General features: G+C 32.7%; 2 protein-coding genes across 2 annotated transcripts in view; one reads left to right on the top strand and one right to left on the bottom strand.

Annotated features, from left to right (window-relative positions):
- wmd (serine-threonine kinase receptor-associated protein wmd) overlaps positions 1-3,406 on the top strand; it is a 32,637-nt gene extending 29,231 nt beyond the window's left edge. Inside the window, exon 7 of the mRNA XM_088233856.1 lies at positions 556-3,406. The gene's annotated coding sequence lies outside the window, so the exon portion shown is untranslated. The remainder of the gene's footprint in view (positions 1-555) is intronic.
- A 1,229-nt stretch (positions 3,407-4,635) lies between these two features.
- The window catches only part of LOC148276730 (uncharacterized), a 140,285-nt gene continuing 124,991 nt past the window's right edge, over positions 4,636-19,929 (bottom strand). The window contains exons 13-24 of the mRNA XM_088233850.1: positions 19,504-19,639; positions 16,685-16,971; positions 15,587-15,760; positions 14,334-14,510; positions 11,534-11,737; positions 10,075-10,317; positions 8,431-8,615; positions 7,726-7,991; positions 7,453-7,602; positions 7,231-7,377; positions 6,911-7,067; positions 4,636-6,584 (exon numbers count right to left, since the gene is read on the bottom strand). Coding sequence (XP_088089976.1) covers positions 6,336-6,584; positions 6,911-7,067; positions 7,231-7,377; positions 7,453-7,602; positions 7,726-7,991; positions 8,431-8,615; positions 10,075-10,317; positions 11,534-11,737; positions 14,334-14,510; positions 15,587-15,760; positions 16,685-16,971; positions 19,504-19,639 — 2,375 coding nt within the window. The 3' untranslated portion in view covers positions 4,636-6,335. The remainder of the gene's footprint in view (positions 6,585-6,910; positions 7,068-7,230; positions 7,378-7,452; positions 7,603-7,725; positions 7,992-8,430; positions 8,616-10,074; positions 10,318-11,533; positions 11,738-14,333; positions 14,511-15,586; positions 15,761-16,684; positions 16,972-19,503; positions 19,640-19,929) is intronic.

The following is a 19,929-nucleotide window of genomic DNA, read 5'->3' as shown; positions in this document are numbered from 1 at the left end:
GCCATCTTCGGACGTCCGGTATACAAATATGATGAATAAGTTAAAAATAATCAAAGTTACCGACACAGAACATTTCATACTCTTCCTAAAAAAATAAATATATATTGTTGTATATCGTCACCCTAACTTGTAAAACTCATAAAGCCACAAATGGTCAAATGTGATATTTTAGCGTTTTCTGTTAGGACTTCAAATAATCTGCGTGCGTAAAACTTGTATATTCATACTGTTTCGCATCGTTTAAAAACATATATGTAGAAAAAAAACTTCGTTACTGAAGTAAAAACTGTTTTTCTCTCCCCTGAATAAAAGTAAGTTTGGGACCTGCAAGTTTTATTTATTTTTTCATTTAACTTTTTGTACATAATGATTATTTGTACATTGGCGGGCTTATTGCCAAATGGCAATTTCTTCCAACCAACCAATTTTACAAGTTAGGCTGATGATTTAATGCGTCAGTTAATGAATTACTAGTTGTTTTTTTTGTATAACTATCGGAATCATCACATTCCATTGGAGAAGCGAAATTTTTTAAAATTTTCTTTTCTTTTTCAGATATCATGTGAAGTGTAAGCAACAGAGATGAACTGATCTGTGAATATTTCTGTGACTACGCTAACTCGTAATATTTATTGTTAAAACAAAGCAACTGACTCCTGACTTGCATAATGTGTAAAGCATAATGAAAAAAAGATAAAAATTGTTTCGTCATTGATTCAAAAAAGTTTGAAAAAAAAACATATTTAACAAGTGATTTATTATTTAAACTAGTGTAGTGTTTTGGTATACTTATAATTTGAGAATTATGATTTGAATTTTGTAAACATTAATTTATTTTGAAACTTGAAAATATGTATGCGAGGTAACGAACGAATTGGCTGTTGAATGAATGTTGAAATTTTAAATTAATCTAATTGCATGCAAATTTCATTGCAATTGGAGAGATTTTTTGCGTCGCATTATATTTGTAAATTTGTCATATTATTATTTTTTAATTTTCACCATAGATACTACGACTGATGATTTTCTAAAAATGAAATTAACCTTCATAGTGTGATAAACACAAATGGATTGATCAGGTACTTCTTCCTATTTTACCCTACATAATAGGAGCTTACTTGTCATATTTGATTTTGAAGTTTATTGTAAATTTTTCATCATTTAACTTATGAGTTCATCGAATGTGAATAGGTTAGCTAAATAACGGAACAGATTATAAAATTGGTATTGTCTTGGCTTCTAAATTAAATCTTAAACTCCCGTGTATGTATTCTGAATTAAAATATTTAATAACAAGTATTTTCAAATATTTGCCACCTATAAGCAATCGATAGAATCAATTTTATAGGAAGCGAAGAATTTAATCTAAAATTATTACTTTCTAACTCGTATCTATTACACATTTTAGATACATTCATTCTAGAATCTGTAGTGCACTATTAGAGTATTATTTATATTCTTTGTTCAGCGGAAAATTAATATTTGTAAATTGTGTCCTTTTGATAGCAAAATTTATTTTTAGTGGCCGTAATACTCCAAATGTCCGTGTTTTGTGAATAGTGCGCATTTTTTTATTTATTTCACTATTCGCGTATTGAGTGACATTTACAAATATTTATTTTAGCTGTCCGTAACCGAACAAGGCATTTAAAAGATGGCCACACTGATTATGTGTAGAAAATATTTTCGAATGAGGTTTAACAACTTCTGTATTCAAATAAGAAATTTCTTGTAGGTTTCTGTTGATTAAAATATTTTTACTGTGAAAATTTTCGCAGATTTGTAACAAAATTCTCTGGGTACAAATTTTGAAATAGAAACGAGATCACGTATTTTATAATATTATTAGTTTAGTATTTCAATTTTGTACCATTTGTAATTGAAGTGAATGTCTGTGAATCTTTCCCCGTGTAGATTATTTTGCAACAAATGTAACCTGATGAAGTAACGGCCAAACATTGTATATATTTATGATGTAGCTTGCGTTTTGTGTAGTAATTGTTCTCTGGTTATGAAATGTACACTTATTATCCGCCTTGATATGAGACCTCCCCTGACTGTATATCAATTTTGGCCAGATCTAAGTTATGAAGACCATAAATAAAATCTCGAATGACCATACATATGAATTCTTATTTAAAATGATTGTCTTAATGCTGATTTACAATTGAGAAAGTGTTTATTTTTCTAATTTTACGTATGTTTTTGTCAGAATTGATTTACAGTGTTGTTACAGGGTAGTCTCATTTATATAGGCCATCAATAGAGTTAAATCTTTCATAAACTTGCCTAAAATAAATTCCATGTAATTGTTAATCGTGGTCTATATTTTATTTTTAACCGATGGTTATTACGACACAAGTAAATTAAGTTAAACTAAATTGTAGAAAAGTAAATCCTGTTACGATAATTGTTGTTTAAACACGTATTTTATTACTTTGCCCTTTTTATATAAATTAGTACAGTCGCATAGAAGTGATATAAATTTAAGCTACATATTGTATTTAATAATTGAATAGATTGAAATATTTGCCTTATTTGTATATAGCGTTTGACGTTAAGAACACATTTGGATATAATTTTTTATGACTAAAGTTTAACTACACGTCTCCGATATAAACTGAAATTACGTAATCAAATTAGTGATCTGGCATTGACAAATGTCCCGAATATAATATACATAAGTTGTAGAACACTTTGTTACATTATATTTTGCTTGTGATTACAAACAATATTTTAAAACTCGATTAATTTAAAATTCTCAATATGATAATTACCCATAATAATATTTTTTTGTTGCCAAATTTGCAAGATGTGTAAAATAAGTCTGTTTTATGTATTTGGCAATACTTATTGTATGTATTTAATTTATTATTATTTTATGTGAATAAGTGTTTGATTCTTAATTTGTGATACTGAATAGTTTGGATGTTGCATTTTGTGTTAGACAACCCGGAGGGGACCAAAATTTGTGCTTACTTTTCCCTTCATACGAAAACAAAAGAACAGTGCAATATCTTGTATATTATGATTAATATGAACATTTACTTACCATTGTTTAATGAACATCCTTACCGACTTGACTACTGGTTATTAATTTTTGCTCAAAACATGTAAATGTTAAAGTGTGGTGAATTGTGTATAATTCTTATTACTTTGTCTAGTTTCGTTCCTAACTCGGCCTTCACCATCGCCGAGTTGTAATCCTCGTAGAATCATTAGTCCTAATTATAATTTGTAGTACCTACTGTTTTACCTGTAAATTGTACACAATAGATGAGCTGAATGGATACAAAAAAGTTTATGATTGTTACAATGTACTAAACTGGCTTTTCATGCATTATAAAATGGAAAGACTCAAGAGAAGAAGCTTTCATACAAATAAAGACCATTTTCTATTTAAAAAGTCTTCTTATTTAACTAGAACAATTATCTGTATCCGTGTCTTGATCCAAAAATCAATTTACTAGAAATAACCCATTTTAAAACAACTTGAAAAGAAACAAAAAAACATTTAAGGTTTTTCAAAATTATTATGGACAATGTATATAGCACCATTTTCATAACATAATACCTTAAGGCCACTTAACAAAGTGTTTCTATGACAAAGATTTTAATTTGATTTCAACTTTTTCATAAAACAATTTATTTTGTCATTACACGCTACAGATTTATTCAAATGAGATTACATATAATAACACAAATTGAGCTCTTCATAATAGGAATTCACATATTTATTCTAAACCAAACCCACCTCATTTTTTTTACTCTGTTACTTGACTCGTTAAAGCTAAAATTTACAAACACGCCGTTTCTCTGTAGGCAGGGAGGATAAAATGCCATATCCATTGGTCTTTGCATAAAAACCTTGGTTCCTTTACATTCATACATCTTTCATGAACGCGTGTCGTTTTATTCAACTTTTGACATGTCCATCTTAAAGTATTTGTTAGATTAGGTTATTCAATGTCTTTCTTGTTTTCTGCATCCATCAACATTTGCATCTTAAATATTTTTAGCCTTTTTTGGCAGTTCTCAAGGTGAACTCCATGAACCGATTAGAGGCTTTTGAAATGTGACTTCACTGGAGAATGCTGAGAATCCAGTGGACAGATTTAGTGATCAATGTGGAGGAGGTGCTGAGACGAGCCAGTGCCGAAAAAAAATCTACTGTCTTCAATAAATGAGAGAAAACTTGCATATCAGGGCCATATCATGCGCGGAAGTAAATATTCGCATCTACAACTAATGATGGGGAAGATCGAGGGAAAGCGTGGAGTTGGAATGCGACAGGTGTCCTGACTGAGAAACATCCGCGACTGGACAGGAGTGCGCGGGGTCGAGGCGCTGTTCCAGTTGGCAAAAGACCGGAATGCCTACTCTAGAGTTATCACCAACGTCGGGGGGGGGACTTTATATGGTACGAAAAGAAGAAGAAGAAGCAGTTCTTTTATCGTTCATTTGCTCTACATGTCCAAGCCAACGCAGAACTCCTATTTGATTTGATTAATCTCAGTCTTACATTAATGCACAGATCTCGTCATTTTTTACAATATTTCCATTTCTTGTTATTGATGATTGTCCAATTTGGCAATGGGGGGGGAGTATCGGGCACGGTTATTAAAAGTTTCTGTAATTTTCATATTTTATTTACAAACTAAATAATAATAGTGCACAATAAAATTATCAATACAAACTACACACGTAAAAAAATATTACATTTATCATAGAAGGTCTGCAATGTATATCGCGATAAGAAATGTTCAACTACAGAGGTGTGAACATTACATAATGGCACTCAAGAACAACTAATTTTGCTCCAAATAATTATAATTTACACGAAGAGAAGATTACATGTTAGTATCGTATGGTAAATCTTATCACAGAGAAATCGTTGATTAAATTTTGATTTTTGCATTATCTATGTACAGTTTGCAGCAATTTAGATGTCTATGTAAGGTAGGAGCTCGTAAAGTCTAATGCAGAATTTATTCTACAAACATTGTGATTTAGAAATGCTGAATTCCATTACGTCACTAAATTACGACAATTTAAATATGAATCTCTAAAACAAATATTAAATAATATGAATTGTCATTTAAATAAATTCAAAAGTTTTTACATTAGTCATTCAAATTGCAAGTATTTAAAAAAAATAGGGATGATTGTTTGATCCATGTGTTGATAAAGATTTTTGATAGAAAATATGCAGTGCCAATTGATTAATGATTCAGTACTTCTGAAAGAATATAGAGGACACTACACAACTTCATTAAAGAGCGCGGTTTGTAAAGAAAATTAAAAAATGGATGCAGAATCTAACCTTCACTAGGATTGACTAGCAAGAAGGCAAAACTCAATTTTTTTGTTCATTCTGTTAATATTTGTAATCAGTAGTCAGGGTAAAAAAAAAAACACTGAAATGCTTTGAAAAATTAACCTAAATTTTCTAAAATTACGTTTTTTCACATTTTTATTGTGTATGTACAATGAGTTTTTTTTTATATTTTGGCGGTTTCGCCAAGCCAATTTGATTTTCGCTGTCAGCATTTGCGACATATCCAAAAATCAGCGCTTTGAGCTCTTGGCTTCGTTGTACAGTTTAATTCGAACAGTGCTGTTAAAATAGCCCATATAATGAGAAATTGATAAATTAAGTGTTTGCTAGTGTTTTAATTCACTAAATATTAGACATGATTTATTATTGCAAGCAATGTCCCAGTAATGCCTATGTTTTTAAATGTAATTTACTATTAAATATAATTAGATTGTGGTATCTTAATTGTAATTTTATAGATAGCAGATACTAACTTGTAATGTTTTTAAACATCTATATCAATACTGTAATGACTATTCTGAATTAAATGTAGATTTTTTTAAATGCTAAAGAAGTATGAAAAGTTAACCTAGAAGTTCTGTCTAGATCTGTGGTGGATTTATTTTATTCATTTATACTGCAAATTGGTATTCATTTTGTTGAAAACATTAAAGTCATTAAATTTATTAAATGAGCCATTTGTTTCGAGATGTTTCTATTTAGTTACTACATTTTTTGACTTTATTATGAACATAGTGATCGACTTTAGCGGTTTCCTCATAATGTTGAGTTTATTTTGGATTATGTAGTATTTTTGGAGTTACAGTGAAATGAGTCTAAATTTTTTTTTAATGAATGCTATTTTAGCAAAATAATCGTTTAAAAGGGGGCTTATCGTGATCAAGATGATCCATATGGGTCAATGACAGGGCGAATAATTTAAAATCACCAAACTTCACTTACAAATCAAATTGGGCATAAATTAACAGCGATTGTCTAAGTATTCCCCACTCTTCACTTATTTAGTTATGAACTGCGCTAAGTCAGGGACTTTGAACCCTGCGAAGACCCCCGGATTCCTCCGGGCTTGCCGCGGAGGAGGGGGTAGGAGATCCTCGGTGAGGGAGGACTGCGACACTTGCTGTGTGGAGCTGAGAATGATACCTCCACACTGTGCCGAGCAAACGTCATCCCGCAGAATGGCATCCCGCGGCCATTCTCGCTGCAGTTGAGCGCAGTCGGTGATGCGGAGAGATGCGCATTGCGCCTGAAAATACATAACGCAATCAGTTTGACAAATTTGAATGTTAGATGCTGGGAGCCCTACTGCGGGTTGTCCAAATGTGCTCCTTGTAAGTAATTAATTAGAGTGCTTGCCCCCTACCGATTTCTACCCCTATTTGATTTATCAGCAAAATGCTTCCCTTGTATATATCATGGACTTTTGTTACCAAGTATTGCAATGCAATGTAAGGTAGGTACTTCTATTTTATAAAAACGTAAAAGATTTGTGACATTAGAAAATCAGATTACCATTTTATATTATTATATTACATCCTACATTATATATATGACATTTGTTTTTATGCTTACGCCTTCGATAGTACAGATGCACGAAGTGCATGGAGAGGGGAAGGCAGAGCTTCCAACGGCAACGTTACGGCCAGCGATCTGACAGCCCTGGGCTGTGCTCTCTCGCCAGGCTGACAGGTCAATTTGTGGCAAGGATTGGCAAGGTACACGTGGATTCCTGAAAGTAATGAGAATAAAGATGAATATTCATTTGTTTGTTAGCTCATATACAAACACCTCAGTTTGGTTTGAACAGTTTTTTAATGAATTGGATTGTTCCATTTTAAATAAACTAGTTAATTAAAAATAAACTCTGTATGTATGTATTGCGGAATTCTTACAAGAAGTTGCTGGGCAGGTCAAAGATCGCTCTTTGCATTTCAGACTGGATATCAAAGTTTTCACACAAAATTTTGGAGAGTGTTGTCTTTCTTAATTCGGCTAGTTGAGGTTCGGTGAACCTGACCACTGGATCGTCATTCTCATACCTTGAATAAAAATAAATCAATTGTAAACATGATTTGGATATTGGATACAGTTTTTTGTTTTGTTTTTGTACTTACCAGAAACGATCGCACTTCCTCAGTTGTCGGAACTGGATGGCAATGATGCAAGCAAATGTTGGCCCAACCAAACCTCCTTGAAGAGGCCTTTCACTCATACCGCCTGGGAATAGATCAATGTCATCTACGGTAGCATAGATTCGCTTTAATCTAGAATCAAAGGTTTCATTTGTTAGTTGTTAAAATTGTTGATTTGAACAGGTTTTTTCAATGCAAGTACTATTACGATGTAGTTATGAAAATTAAACTGAACATGACATATTATCAACAAACCTAGCAATGACTTCTGGTGGGATTTCTCTCGACAGATCTTCAAATGATGATGCTCTCTTCAAGTTACACAAAGCTCTGTAATTGTTGTATGAGGGAACTCCGTGGTCTCTTGCTCGTTGAATGTTGAGGGCGATCAGGTCGATTCCGGAGAATGGGATTCTCCTATCTTCGAACAGATGGTTAGTCACTTCTCCTGTGATAAACTGATCCAGAGTTTCCATCGGTGTGGAGGACAGACCACGGATAAGTTCTTCTGTCATGGAAGGCTGGAAATAAATAATTAGGGTTTATTTAGACTTTAGACATTGAAATTATAATTAGAAGAATAAGATGCAAACTAGTTAATAATTTTTAACTAGTTTGGCCCTCTCTTATTTATCAGGTATGTTCACGTATTACATAATATATCCAACTTATATTAAATGCATTAATATATAGTTCCCCGACTTTCTCAAAAGACATATCATTTTCAAGCATACTCTGATCTGAGATAATATTTTATTTTGCAAGATTGAGGTTAAATTAATTTTTTTATTTTCACCGAATGCCTCACAGTTGAGTATTCCGGTTTTATACTATATGAAATGTTGACTTTGTAATAACCGTGAATTTTATAACCCTCTTTTTTTTCGCTGTCGTGGTCAGGTAGTATTTTGATTATGTGATTGTGAACAACAGCTGATGAAGATTTGTGAATATTTTTACCTGGAGGAACATATCAACTTTGAAGAAACCATCCCTGAGGAGAATGGGTGGGTCGATGGGCTGGTAGGTAGGTGACAGACGGGGAAGATGTGGGCGCAACAGAGAGTGACCAATACGGAAAGCGGCAGATGCAAATTCATTTACAATGGATGGGTTGCAAGTTGGGGAATATTCCTTGTAGTAGTCTGAAAGTAATTGCGTAAACAAAATATGTAAAAATTATGTTAACACACTTCGGGCGGGAAAGGTATTTTTACCCGTTCAGTCGATAGATGCTTAACGGCGGGAAGGGTAGAAATATCCTTTGCGCCGGGCCTCATTTCAAAGGCAAAAAAAAGGAATTAGGTATCCAATGTTTTTATATAAATACTATATACCAATCTCTTTGTTAAGGTCTTTACTATATGTACATAATTTTCAAATAGCAATGCAAATCTTCTTTTTTTTTTACAAAATATAAAATAAAATACAAAATATGTAATGTTATAAAATAGAAATCGAGTTTTACTTAAAAAAATTGAACCATAATGATGTTGAATTACAAATCATATTTGGTTTTAGTTTGTAATTTTATAGCTTGGATATGCTGAGTTAATATGTAGAAATTTTTGTTGAATTATTTTTATTGTTTTCGAAGATATAGCAATTTCAAATAAATTAAAGAAATTATCAGACTTCAGCCTTAATCCTTGTGAAATAATAGTCATCATAGTCTATAAAATACAAGATGTCTCTCTTATTTGTAATGTAATGTTGTACAAAAAATAATAATAGTTGTACAAAAAAATTTTGAACACAGTTTGAGATTTTAAATTTGAACACCTTAACTAATTAACAATATATACAAGAATAATTTCAAAAACAAAACATTGTTATAAAATCCAAACACTTTCTGATGACATCTATCTACCTATATGGATGTTTGTTTTAGCAAAAATCGATGCGATAGACCCAGCATTCCTAATATCCTTTAGCAACTCATTAAACATCTTAAGTCCTTTATGATACAGATTGTTTTGAGTTGCCTGGATTCTTGTTTTGGGGAGTCTGAAACCCTCACCTCCCCTCGTAGGATAGCGATAAATTTCATTATTATGCTGAACATCACAAAACATGTATTCGGGCAATAATTTATTCTTTAATTTAAATATTAACACTAAAGTATTTAAAATTACTCTTTGCTTTTCTGAAAAGCATGATCAGTACCGTCAACATATTTTGAATTTTTAAATATTTTCCACATCTCAATATTGTCCTCATTCCCCTATTCTGAGCTTTCTGCATGACATTATATTGATTTTCAGTGTTCAGAAAGAGAATACTAGAACAATAATTGAAAATAATGATGTCTTAATTTGTTATAACAAGCCTAATTTACATGATTATTTTTACAAATTATGGAAAGTAGATTATTAAACGGTATGTATGTGTTAATTTTTAATTTTTTAATACCTACATTTAAAATGTTTCATCTTTTGCTTAATGCCTTTGACTTTAAAGCACAGTTTCCAGAGGGAAGAATCCCTAAGCTAAGAATAGCACAGTATTTTAAGAGTTAACAATGCAAATGCCCAGAAAGTGCTTTCGGTTTTGCATTGGGTTGTATTCTAGATACAGCCTAATTTTCATACACAGTAGACTTACTTGTAGGCAAGAGTTTCAACCCATACAGGTTGACGGCGTTCCATGAGAGTATGCGCGGGAGGAATTCGTTGTACGTGATGTGCTGGATCTGCGCTATGTGGATGCGGCGAGCGTGTTGGAATAGGCGGTCCCCGTCCCAGTGCGGGTTCACTCCCCGGAGCCCCTCCACCAGGCGATTGTGCTCTCGTAGGAACATGGTGTGCAGGGCAGTCAAGGCTGGTTGTTCGGAAGCGCGACCATCACCTGGAATTTAAATAATTAGGATGTTTATATTAGATTTATTTTGCACCACAACAGGTCATCATTTTTCATTTTATTTATTTATTTACATTTATTGAGACAGTCCCAGTTCTATGGGAATAAAGTGTTGAGTTGGGACGAATAATACATATACAAAGAAAGTAATTGAAATTTTATTAAACCATATAATATACAATACTTTATAAAATCGTAACAAAGATATTTATTATTACAGTAAACCCTCCTATAACGTACACTCGTATAAGGTTTTTTCCTATAACGTTTACGGCAGTTTTTCCTATAACGGTGGTCCCCCGTATAACGTAGTAGGTCCGTGTTCCTTGACCTTGATAGACACGTTCAGCGGAACTAAGATTGATGACTCATCGGCATTTCGCCGCTCTGTCCCATGGGTACAGTAAGTAAATATGTTCTACTTGGAATAAATTATGATAAAGTAAATCGATGCACACTTTTTTTTATTAAAACTTAACATGTAAAAATTGTTCTATAATTTATTAACAGTGTGTGCCACTGTCTGACAAATATTTCAGCATCATCACTTTATTTGACGAGCGAGCTATTATTATTATTATTAGTGTTAACTAGCACCAACTAGGTATCCACTTCTTGAAGTGGTCGTAAACTGTGATATAAAATAATGCACATTTTTTGCGAAGAAAAAATCAAATGCCTTATTATAATCTTAGAGCTGCACTATGATAGTTTTGGGGTGAGGTCAACCTTACTCACTTTTAAGTATGTAAGGTACAACACATACTTTTTACTTTACATTTATATGTCCGGATGCCTCAGTGTACTGTTATCAGTACACTGAGGCATCCGGACCCGGCCAACGTTCGCGCGGTAGATGTCATACACATTATCTCTCGATGTAGATAATACTTATTTACAAAAAAAATGACAAACTGTCATGTTAAACTACTCTGCCCGCATTTTCCGGGAAGATTACGTCATCCCGCGTGAGTCGAGTCCTCCCTATAACGTTCTCCCTGATAACGTGATACCTATCTCAACGTTATAGGGGGGTTTACTGTATTATTTATTATACGATAAAATAAATAAAAACTCCAGAGTTATTATTTTACATCTCAGAAAGAATTAATAAACAAATTAATTAATTTTCTTTGTAAATACTGAAAATGTAAATCTTCACACTAAGCAAATATGTATCGAAAATGATAAACATTGATCTTACCAGCGATGAAGCAGTATCCGGAAGCTGTCTTGCACTCCGGGTGAGAGTCACTCCTTGGCAACAGCTCCTTTCCTCTGACAGGATGTGTTGTGGAGTTCATTCTTCCTCCGAAACCGCGAAGGTTGCGGCCGATACATCCGTTCTCACCGTACACCATGGAAGCATCCAGGAAGGCTGTATTCTGGTTCACTTGCTCACGGGGACCTGGTGATAATCAATTATAAATTAATATGTATATGATTAGCTTTTTTGTTACTAAATGTTTTTCCCTTTTCATTATTTTATTATGTGTGCCTCGTAGTGTAATAATTTATGTGTTTGCCTGCCACGCACTCTTGTGAAACCTCTGTCTCGGGTTCGATTTCATGAAATATTGATTTAAAATTATGTAAAAACACAAGTATATTTCATAATCCCTGGCACCTGAAAAGTAAGACTGATCATCTTACCTTCGTAAAACAAAAAAGGTTCAATATACGCTGCGATTAGTTTACTAATGCAGTACCCTATGCACAAACAGATGCGGGAAGGAAATGACGATAATGATGAATTATATTGTTAATCTTATATTAATCAATTTTTTTAATTTTTGCAAAAATGAGATTTTCGTGCACGAGGCAAATAATATTTGTAAGTAACTAGCGGACCTGACAGACATTTTGTCCTGCCTGAAGATAGCTTGACAGCTAAAAATGATTAATATTCAAATATTGATTTTAAGTAGGAACCTAGGTACTTATTTATGATTTAATTCCAAAGCATTGAATAATTAATTTTCAAATATAGAATTCTTTTTGCAAATGTCAAACTCTGCTCTTCTCACCAACAGGGGTGCACTTTATGTAGGAATACGATTTTCAAAAATGTATTGAATGTCAGTTAATATTATTTTAGTATTACCAAAAATCCGGTAAAAATAAATAAATGGGTAGAAATTATAAGGAATTTAAGGAAAGAATCTGATTGGGATCCACAAAAAGCGAATGTTGTTTGTGAACATTCAAAAACAGTCTATCTAACATCCTTATATTGTTTTGTATATGCATTCTCATCGAATGCAACCCTGGTAGGTCGGTGAATATAAGATTTATGCTCCTAACTTTTTTTTTATAGAAAAGATTGAAGATTTTAATATCTACAAACACGCGCAGTACAAAGATCTACATTTCACTGAAAACCGCACGTTGACGCACGCAAAACGGTTAAGCCGTTTAGGAGGAGTTCAGTGACATCACACGTACGGAAGAAATATATATTTAAAGATGTAACGACAAGTTTAAGCGAACAAACACATACAAAAATGTGTGCATAGGTGTATGTATCTGTATAGGCTTCCAATGACTAATTGGAGAGAAGCCCATTACCTCTTTTGCGTAAAACAAAAGCGTTTCAAATTTTTGGTTTCGTTTTTAGTTAGGTTTTTAGTTTAACAACAAACGTGCAACGGGCGGTTTCCGTTTTCACTTGCAATTTTCGATCTGAGTACCTACGGCCCGTTGTATTGCTGTAATATGTAGCTAACTTCGTACTTAAAATAATGACAGAGTGGTTTTTCTCCAAGTTATATTAGAATATCCTCAACGCACTAAACTTATAGGGAGATCTCTTTATTAAATACATTTGCTCATGTTTTCTTTTTGTTCCATTTACTGCAATACTCGTTTAGTTAAGTTAAGTAAATTTTTTCATAGGATTCATTGAATCACATAAGTGATTTATAAAAACGTCAACAAATTACAACTTTATAATGCAATTCAACAATTAATAAGTTAAACTGAACAAATGAATAAATTTAAATCAACAACACAATCAACAAACTAAAATCAATAAACACGAATCTCAATAAACAGGCAATCCATGTTGTCCTGCAAATATTGTTCGACTATATAATAGCTCTTTCTCTGACAAAATCTCTATAATTCTTTGTAAAGCCTGAATTTCAAGAGGTACCGTATTGTAGAATCGTATGGAGGTTGAAGCTAAAGTTTTTTTTTGGAGTCTAGTGGGCACAGCTAGTTTATCTTTATTTCTTGTGGAAATGAAGATAAAATAAAATTTAAAAATTGAATAAAATACTTATACTTACGGAAATCTCTGTTCCGCTTAAAGTCATCAATATATTGGAGAACGTACATTAGGTTTTCATAAATTATTGACTCATGATTTCTTTGAAGTCTCTAAGTGACTCTTTGGTTATGTCCAAGAATACTGTAGTATTAACAAGATCCAGTTACTTCTCTCTAAGTTTTATATTAAGCATAGTCTGTTTGACATTACGTGTCACAAACCTTTTACATTTAGTTTATGTTATTTTATTAATAATAAATTGTTGGAATTAAAAAAAACTCAATATCAAGGTGGGAAAATTGTTGTTGAGAAAATGCAACGTATCAAATAGTGTATTTTTAATAAAATAGCGAACGGTTATCGCTGTAAATTTTTTAATATTTTCTCCAAAAGATTTATAAATAAAATATAACTTTAATTTTCACATTTATTTAAAAATTGTTTTAAACTTCTACTAAATGTGTTATTTAATTTTTGTTTCTAAATCCCGGGTAAAAAAATGAAAATTAAAAAAAAAATACACCAAATAAGTTCATATTATAAGTTTTGTAAAAGGCGATTTGAACGACGTTCAAAAATTTAATAAATAAATAAAAAATAATTATACATTTATATCATTCGATATTCATATATAATTAAATTAGTAATACATATGAAATATTGTTATCAAAAGATAGCGGTCTTAAGGTAAGTTGTCTAATTATATTTGTAGTAGGTATTTGTTTCTTTTTACCTAAATTCTGTTGTCCCGGAAGGCTCCTCATGAAGGGGAAACAGAGCCTCTCTCCGCTGGTCACATTGACCTCCGGATAGTAGTGGTCTCCTCGTGGTACAGGGAAGGGGTTGCACTCGGGGTGGACGGTGCGGGGAGAGTCACAAGAACGGCAGTTGGGGATGGATTCGTGGAAACCTGAAATTTAAGTTGATATTAGCAAATTTTCCGTTGCATATCCTTGAAACAAATCAGTAATTAGCAGGACATATTTATAACTTGAATATTTCTAAGTAATACCTTTTTGTAAGATTCTATTCTAAAATAAATATCGTAAAAGTCGCTATCTCCCGTGATAGTACTAGTCATGTCCAGAAAATGCCTTTGTTTCAAGCTGTTTGTCTCTAGTTTGTGTTTTGTTTAAGTTTTTTAATTAGTTTTCATATAATTATTTATAACTAGCAGAAGACAGTCGGCTGTCGCTGATAATTTAATCTAAAATAAAAAATCCATAGCTGATTGAAGGCGTTTTTTTTTCAGCGCTGCTAGCAAGAGATAATCATTAGCCCAGTTGTGAACAACACCGGATACCACTAACCCGCGTGGAAGATAGATACATACAAAAATAAAATGACTAATCAGTAAGAAAGGTCAATACATCTCGATAGAAGACCTTAACAACTTTCGCACTTTTCGACTTTGTAGTTTGACCTGATCTTACCGGCGAAAGTTAAAACTAGAAGTATTCATATAAAAAAAGTCGTCTTGAAGACGTGTCACCATTATGGACGACAGCGCCTGTTTGAATAGAAGAAAAATTATATAGATAGATCTATTTTATATTTCCTAATATTTGTTTGGCGTTGTTTATTATTTTTCATTTTTACATACAATAATAAATTTTGTAATTCCTATGAGTTAACATAACTCATTTTAAGATGTATTTTAACAGTACGAATACATAAATTTATTTATAAACAGTGGTAACACCAGCAAAAAAAGACAAAACGATCACTCAAATACCATTTACAAACCGTTCCAGATAGTGCTACTTTTTCGTAAGCATATTAATATTTTTTTAAAGAATCTGGTAAAGCGCAGAGACCTTAGACACGAGTAAATAGTTTTGCCTTTGTTGATCAAATATAAGTTCTATTTAGTTTGTCAATCTGCGTACTAATGGAAGTTACAATAAAAAATATAGCAAATATTTGCCAATAACACATATGTGTGACAATTTTATTTTATAAATACAGTTGACAAAAATTACAAACCTTTGTGAATGGGAGTCATGGTAAGATCATGGTCGAGAATCTGAGCGAACTGCATCACCATGAGAGTATAGCGGGTGTGGAGGTTGGAGATGTCAGGGTGGATTACTGTAGAAATGGTCCTTGGGGATGGAAGGGGGCTCCCCGTTACTGAACTTATTCTGGGCCTTGATACACCTGAGAAAAAGATCATAATTCTTTATTCACAATAGGTAAACTTAATTTTGAACTGTAAAAATAAACTGATTGTTGATGTATTAAAGAAAAAATGATGTAAATACCAAAGTATTTTTTAGACGATTCACCATCAAGATACCTTGGCTGACGAAAAATTACAATATTAAAATTAAGCTATGGACACTGGCAACACTAAATGCCAGGCCCTCCACATTAACCAATCTAACACGCCACCAGCAGCTAGAAAACGGAAATCGAAACCAGGCTTTCTCCTATCAGCGCTGTTTATTAGACGTACAACGCAATGTAGTTATCGACACTTGACATAAAAGGTAAATTTAACTCATTTATTGTAACGGCTAAATTCAATCGGTATTATCTACATTTCTTATTAGTATATTCGAACATCTGTTATAAGTTCATTAACTTTTAAATTGTAAAACTCAATGTAATATGTAAGTGAACCTTTAATTTTAATACACTTAACCTATACAACAAAACTTCGGGTATGTCCAAATTTTAATAGTTTATAATCATTTTTACACGAAAATAGTTAATTTTAGATAAATTTATAACTCAGGTAGATTTTTTTTAATACGCCAAAAATCACCTATCGTATTTTTCGGACTATACGACACTCTGAAAATTCAACCAAAAATTGGGTTGGTCCGATTTGTTTTATCGTCCGCAAAATACGGTACATTATAATGATTTTTAGATTTCAAAAGTGTGATTTATGCCATAAAACAAAATAATGGCTAAGTTACTTGACTCAGGGTTTGATTCCCGATGAGAACACATAAAAAAGTGTTTTTTTTTTAAACCTGAGTTCTGTGCTGTAATTGGGTCTTCCGGTGTGTTGTGGTGTAAATATAAGTATACATGTAATAGTCGGTACTGAAATGAAAATGTCTCATGACTTACCATCTTCATACACAGGTGGCAGCAATCTCGCGAATGTCGTCAAGCTCTTCCCGAGGTTGGGATTCCTCAGGTTGTTGCAGTGTCCGGTGAAGGTCCTGAAGGGGGAGGTGGCGTCGCACGGGGCCTCCAGGTCGTCGCACTGCGGCTCTAAGCGGAGGCCGTTCGCCAGACCCTGCTGCTGAAGGAGACCCGACACGTCCACACTCTGGAGGGCATCGGCGAAGTCTGGAGTGCCCGTGAATCCCAAGAGGTTGCTGTCGAAGATCTGACGCTTGCGCCTTCTTTGGCTGGAACAATAATATTAAATGATGAATTGCATAAAATGAGGAAGTTCAGTGGTATGGGAAATTGGATATAAAAAATGATTTCTTATACGTGAAAATGTCTCTTGTGACTGACCTTTAAATAAGCGGTTCTAATAATGATTACGGGATTAATATTTTTTTGACTTATGTTTTTTTTTATTGCACAACTGCACAAATGCCTTTTATGAATATAAATATGTATTCATTTATTTACGGTTCCATGAAACTTTTACATAATTACAACAAAACCACTGAAAAAAATACAACAAAAAATAGCACAATATTATAAAAGTACAAAAACATCGAAAAAAGTATACCAATAGTAAACAGTATTTATAAAAAAAGAAATATTACATCTGTGACAAATATAAATATTTACATAAAAGAATAAAATATTAAAGAAAATAGTAGTTTTTTAAAAAAGAGAAAAAAAAGAAGAAAAGAAAGTGCTTTAAAATATAAGTTAAAAATTTTACATCATGGTATACATAAATATTGATACTAAACAACAATGAATTTTAAAAATAATTAAGAGTAAAGAGTTAAAACAAAAGTAAACAGTTGTTTAGATTAGTTAATCATTCTTTGATTTTTCAATTATTAATTCTTTTTCAAAACACAGGACTTGATCATCAGCGGCGTGGTACAAAATAAATCTAAATCATCACTGTATTGATTAGCAAGTCGCTGCATGCGAATAATCGGCAAATTCCTACGAATTATTAGTACTATGATGACCGCAAAACAAAAAAAATAGTCTTGTTGGTCTATGTCTAATACGAAAGTTTATTAAAGTTAACAGTTCTGGGCAATCTATTTTATTATTTCTTCTTCTTCTATTAGTGCCCTGTCAGGTATCCCCAACGTTGGCTATCACTCTGGCAAAAGTCTCTCTGTCCTGTGCTGCCCGGAAAACCTGTTCCACAGTCCTGAAGCCAGTCCAGTCTCGTATATTTCGCAGCCAGGACATTTATCTTCTTCCAGCCCCTCTGTGACCCTCAATCTTGCCTTTCAAAATTAAATGAAGCAAGTGATACTTTTCTCCACGCATTATATGCCCCAGATATGAAATTTTACGAACTTTCATGGTGGTTAAGAGTTCTCTGTTCGTTCTAGCTCGACTTAAGACTTCTGAGTTCGTTATCAGGTCTGTCCTCAGATATATTAAGCATTCTGCGATGCAACCACATCTCAAAAGCTTCCAGCCTTTTCATAGTGTTCACGTTCAGAGTCCAAGTCTCACAGCCATACAACAATACAGACCACACATAACATTTTACCAATATTTGCCTTATTTTAAAGTTGAGATTAGCATTGCAGAAGAGGGACTTCATTTTATTAAAAGCAGCTCTTGCTGTCTCAATTCTGCAATTATTTAATAATTTATAAATAAACAAGAGGTCATTTATTGTCCTCCTGCTTGACAGTAAGGTAAATTTCAATTAGTCATCGGGGATTTATAATTTATTTTGACACAGGTAGGCTTAATTTAAAATGAATATTTTTTTTTAACTTTCTTTGTACTCGTTCAAGATCATACGAGTTGCAGTAATAAGCGGGACTCCAAACTGCATATGCATACTCTAGCTGTGATTTTACAATATTATAGACATTAAACATATCAGTGTTCCATACAAAACTATAAAATAATACAAACACAATATATTTATACATATTACACTGTTTTTAAAAATAAAGATAACGCAGTAAGTTTACTCAGTTGAGAATGACAAAAAATATCAATTAGTAATTTGTTGGTATTGTTGCAATGCCTTGACATTGAATGCAGAGGGTAGAATACGAGTACAAAACTGTCTTGGTCAAACGAACGGCGTCGGAGTTAGGATATTTAAAAATAATGATGCTTACAATTAAATCTGACGTAATTAAATTTATAAAATTACTATTATGGACGCAGGCTATTTGTGATACAAGGAAATACAGTTTTTGCAACCATCCGTGTTTGCAATGTGGTCGTAAGGATGAATGACAATATACAACGGTATATACTCAGTCTATTTATGATAATATTATGTATGAGCGTAAAAATATATATCTTTCAAAAAAATAGCGAAAAACATAATTACAATACTAGAAGTAAAGACAAATCAGTAATCCCGAAATTAAAGCTAAGGAAGGTAAGCACATCGTTTGTGGGGCACTGCGTACGCTTCTACAATAGAATACCCGACAATGTCCTAATTATGACATTTTTATAAAATCAAACAATCAATTCAACATTTTTATAAAAGGCGTACTTCTAAAAAAGGCCTTTTATGGACTAAATGAGTATATGGAAGATGCCAGTATATGGAACTGACAGTATTATTCTATTTGTGTTAAATTTATTTGATTATTTTTGGAATGCGTGGTTATTTATTTAAGCATGACTATCTCTTTGTGTTGTTTTGTTATCATATTTATAAATTGAAGAAAAATGAAATAAAAACAAATATAACTAAATTATATAATTGATTAAGGATATTGATATTCAATGTATTATAGAGGTCTTACCCCATTATAGAGTTGACGATTTCATTAGTCGCATACTCGAAGAACAGAGATGTGTTGGCTAGTAAAAGAGCGTTCTTGTTAGCTTTGGAAAAGGACGCGGCGGTACCGGCGGGTGATTTGGGATCTACTCCTCCAGCTGAAACAGGCATAAACAAATTCTGTTATAAATAAACGGTATGTAGAGAGGATATAACGCCGTATCACTCTGTTTTTTCATACAGACCTATTCTCCTTTACATTCATACATCTTTTCATGCACGCGCGCCTATTATTATGATTATAATGACTTTTGACATGCCGACCTTCAAGTATTTTGTACTGAATTTAAAAAAAATCTGTATTGCTATATATCAAATGGGTTGAAATTTCTTGTAAAACATATTTGCCTCATTTTGTGATTACAGATTTACAAAAAGCACCCTTTTG

Source organism: Micrasema longulum, unplaced genomic scaffold, assembly GCF_059751315.1.
Source record: "Micrasema longulum isolate JH-2025_06_02 unplaced genomic scaffold, ASM5975131v1 h1tg001157l, whole genome shotgun sequence".
Lineage (NCBI taxonomy): Eukaryota > Metazoa > Arthropoda > Insecta > Trichoptera > Brachycentridae > Micrasema > Micrasema longulum.
This window is presented reverse-complemented; position numbering and strand designations above follow the sequence as displayed.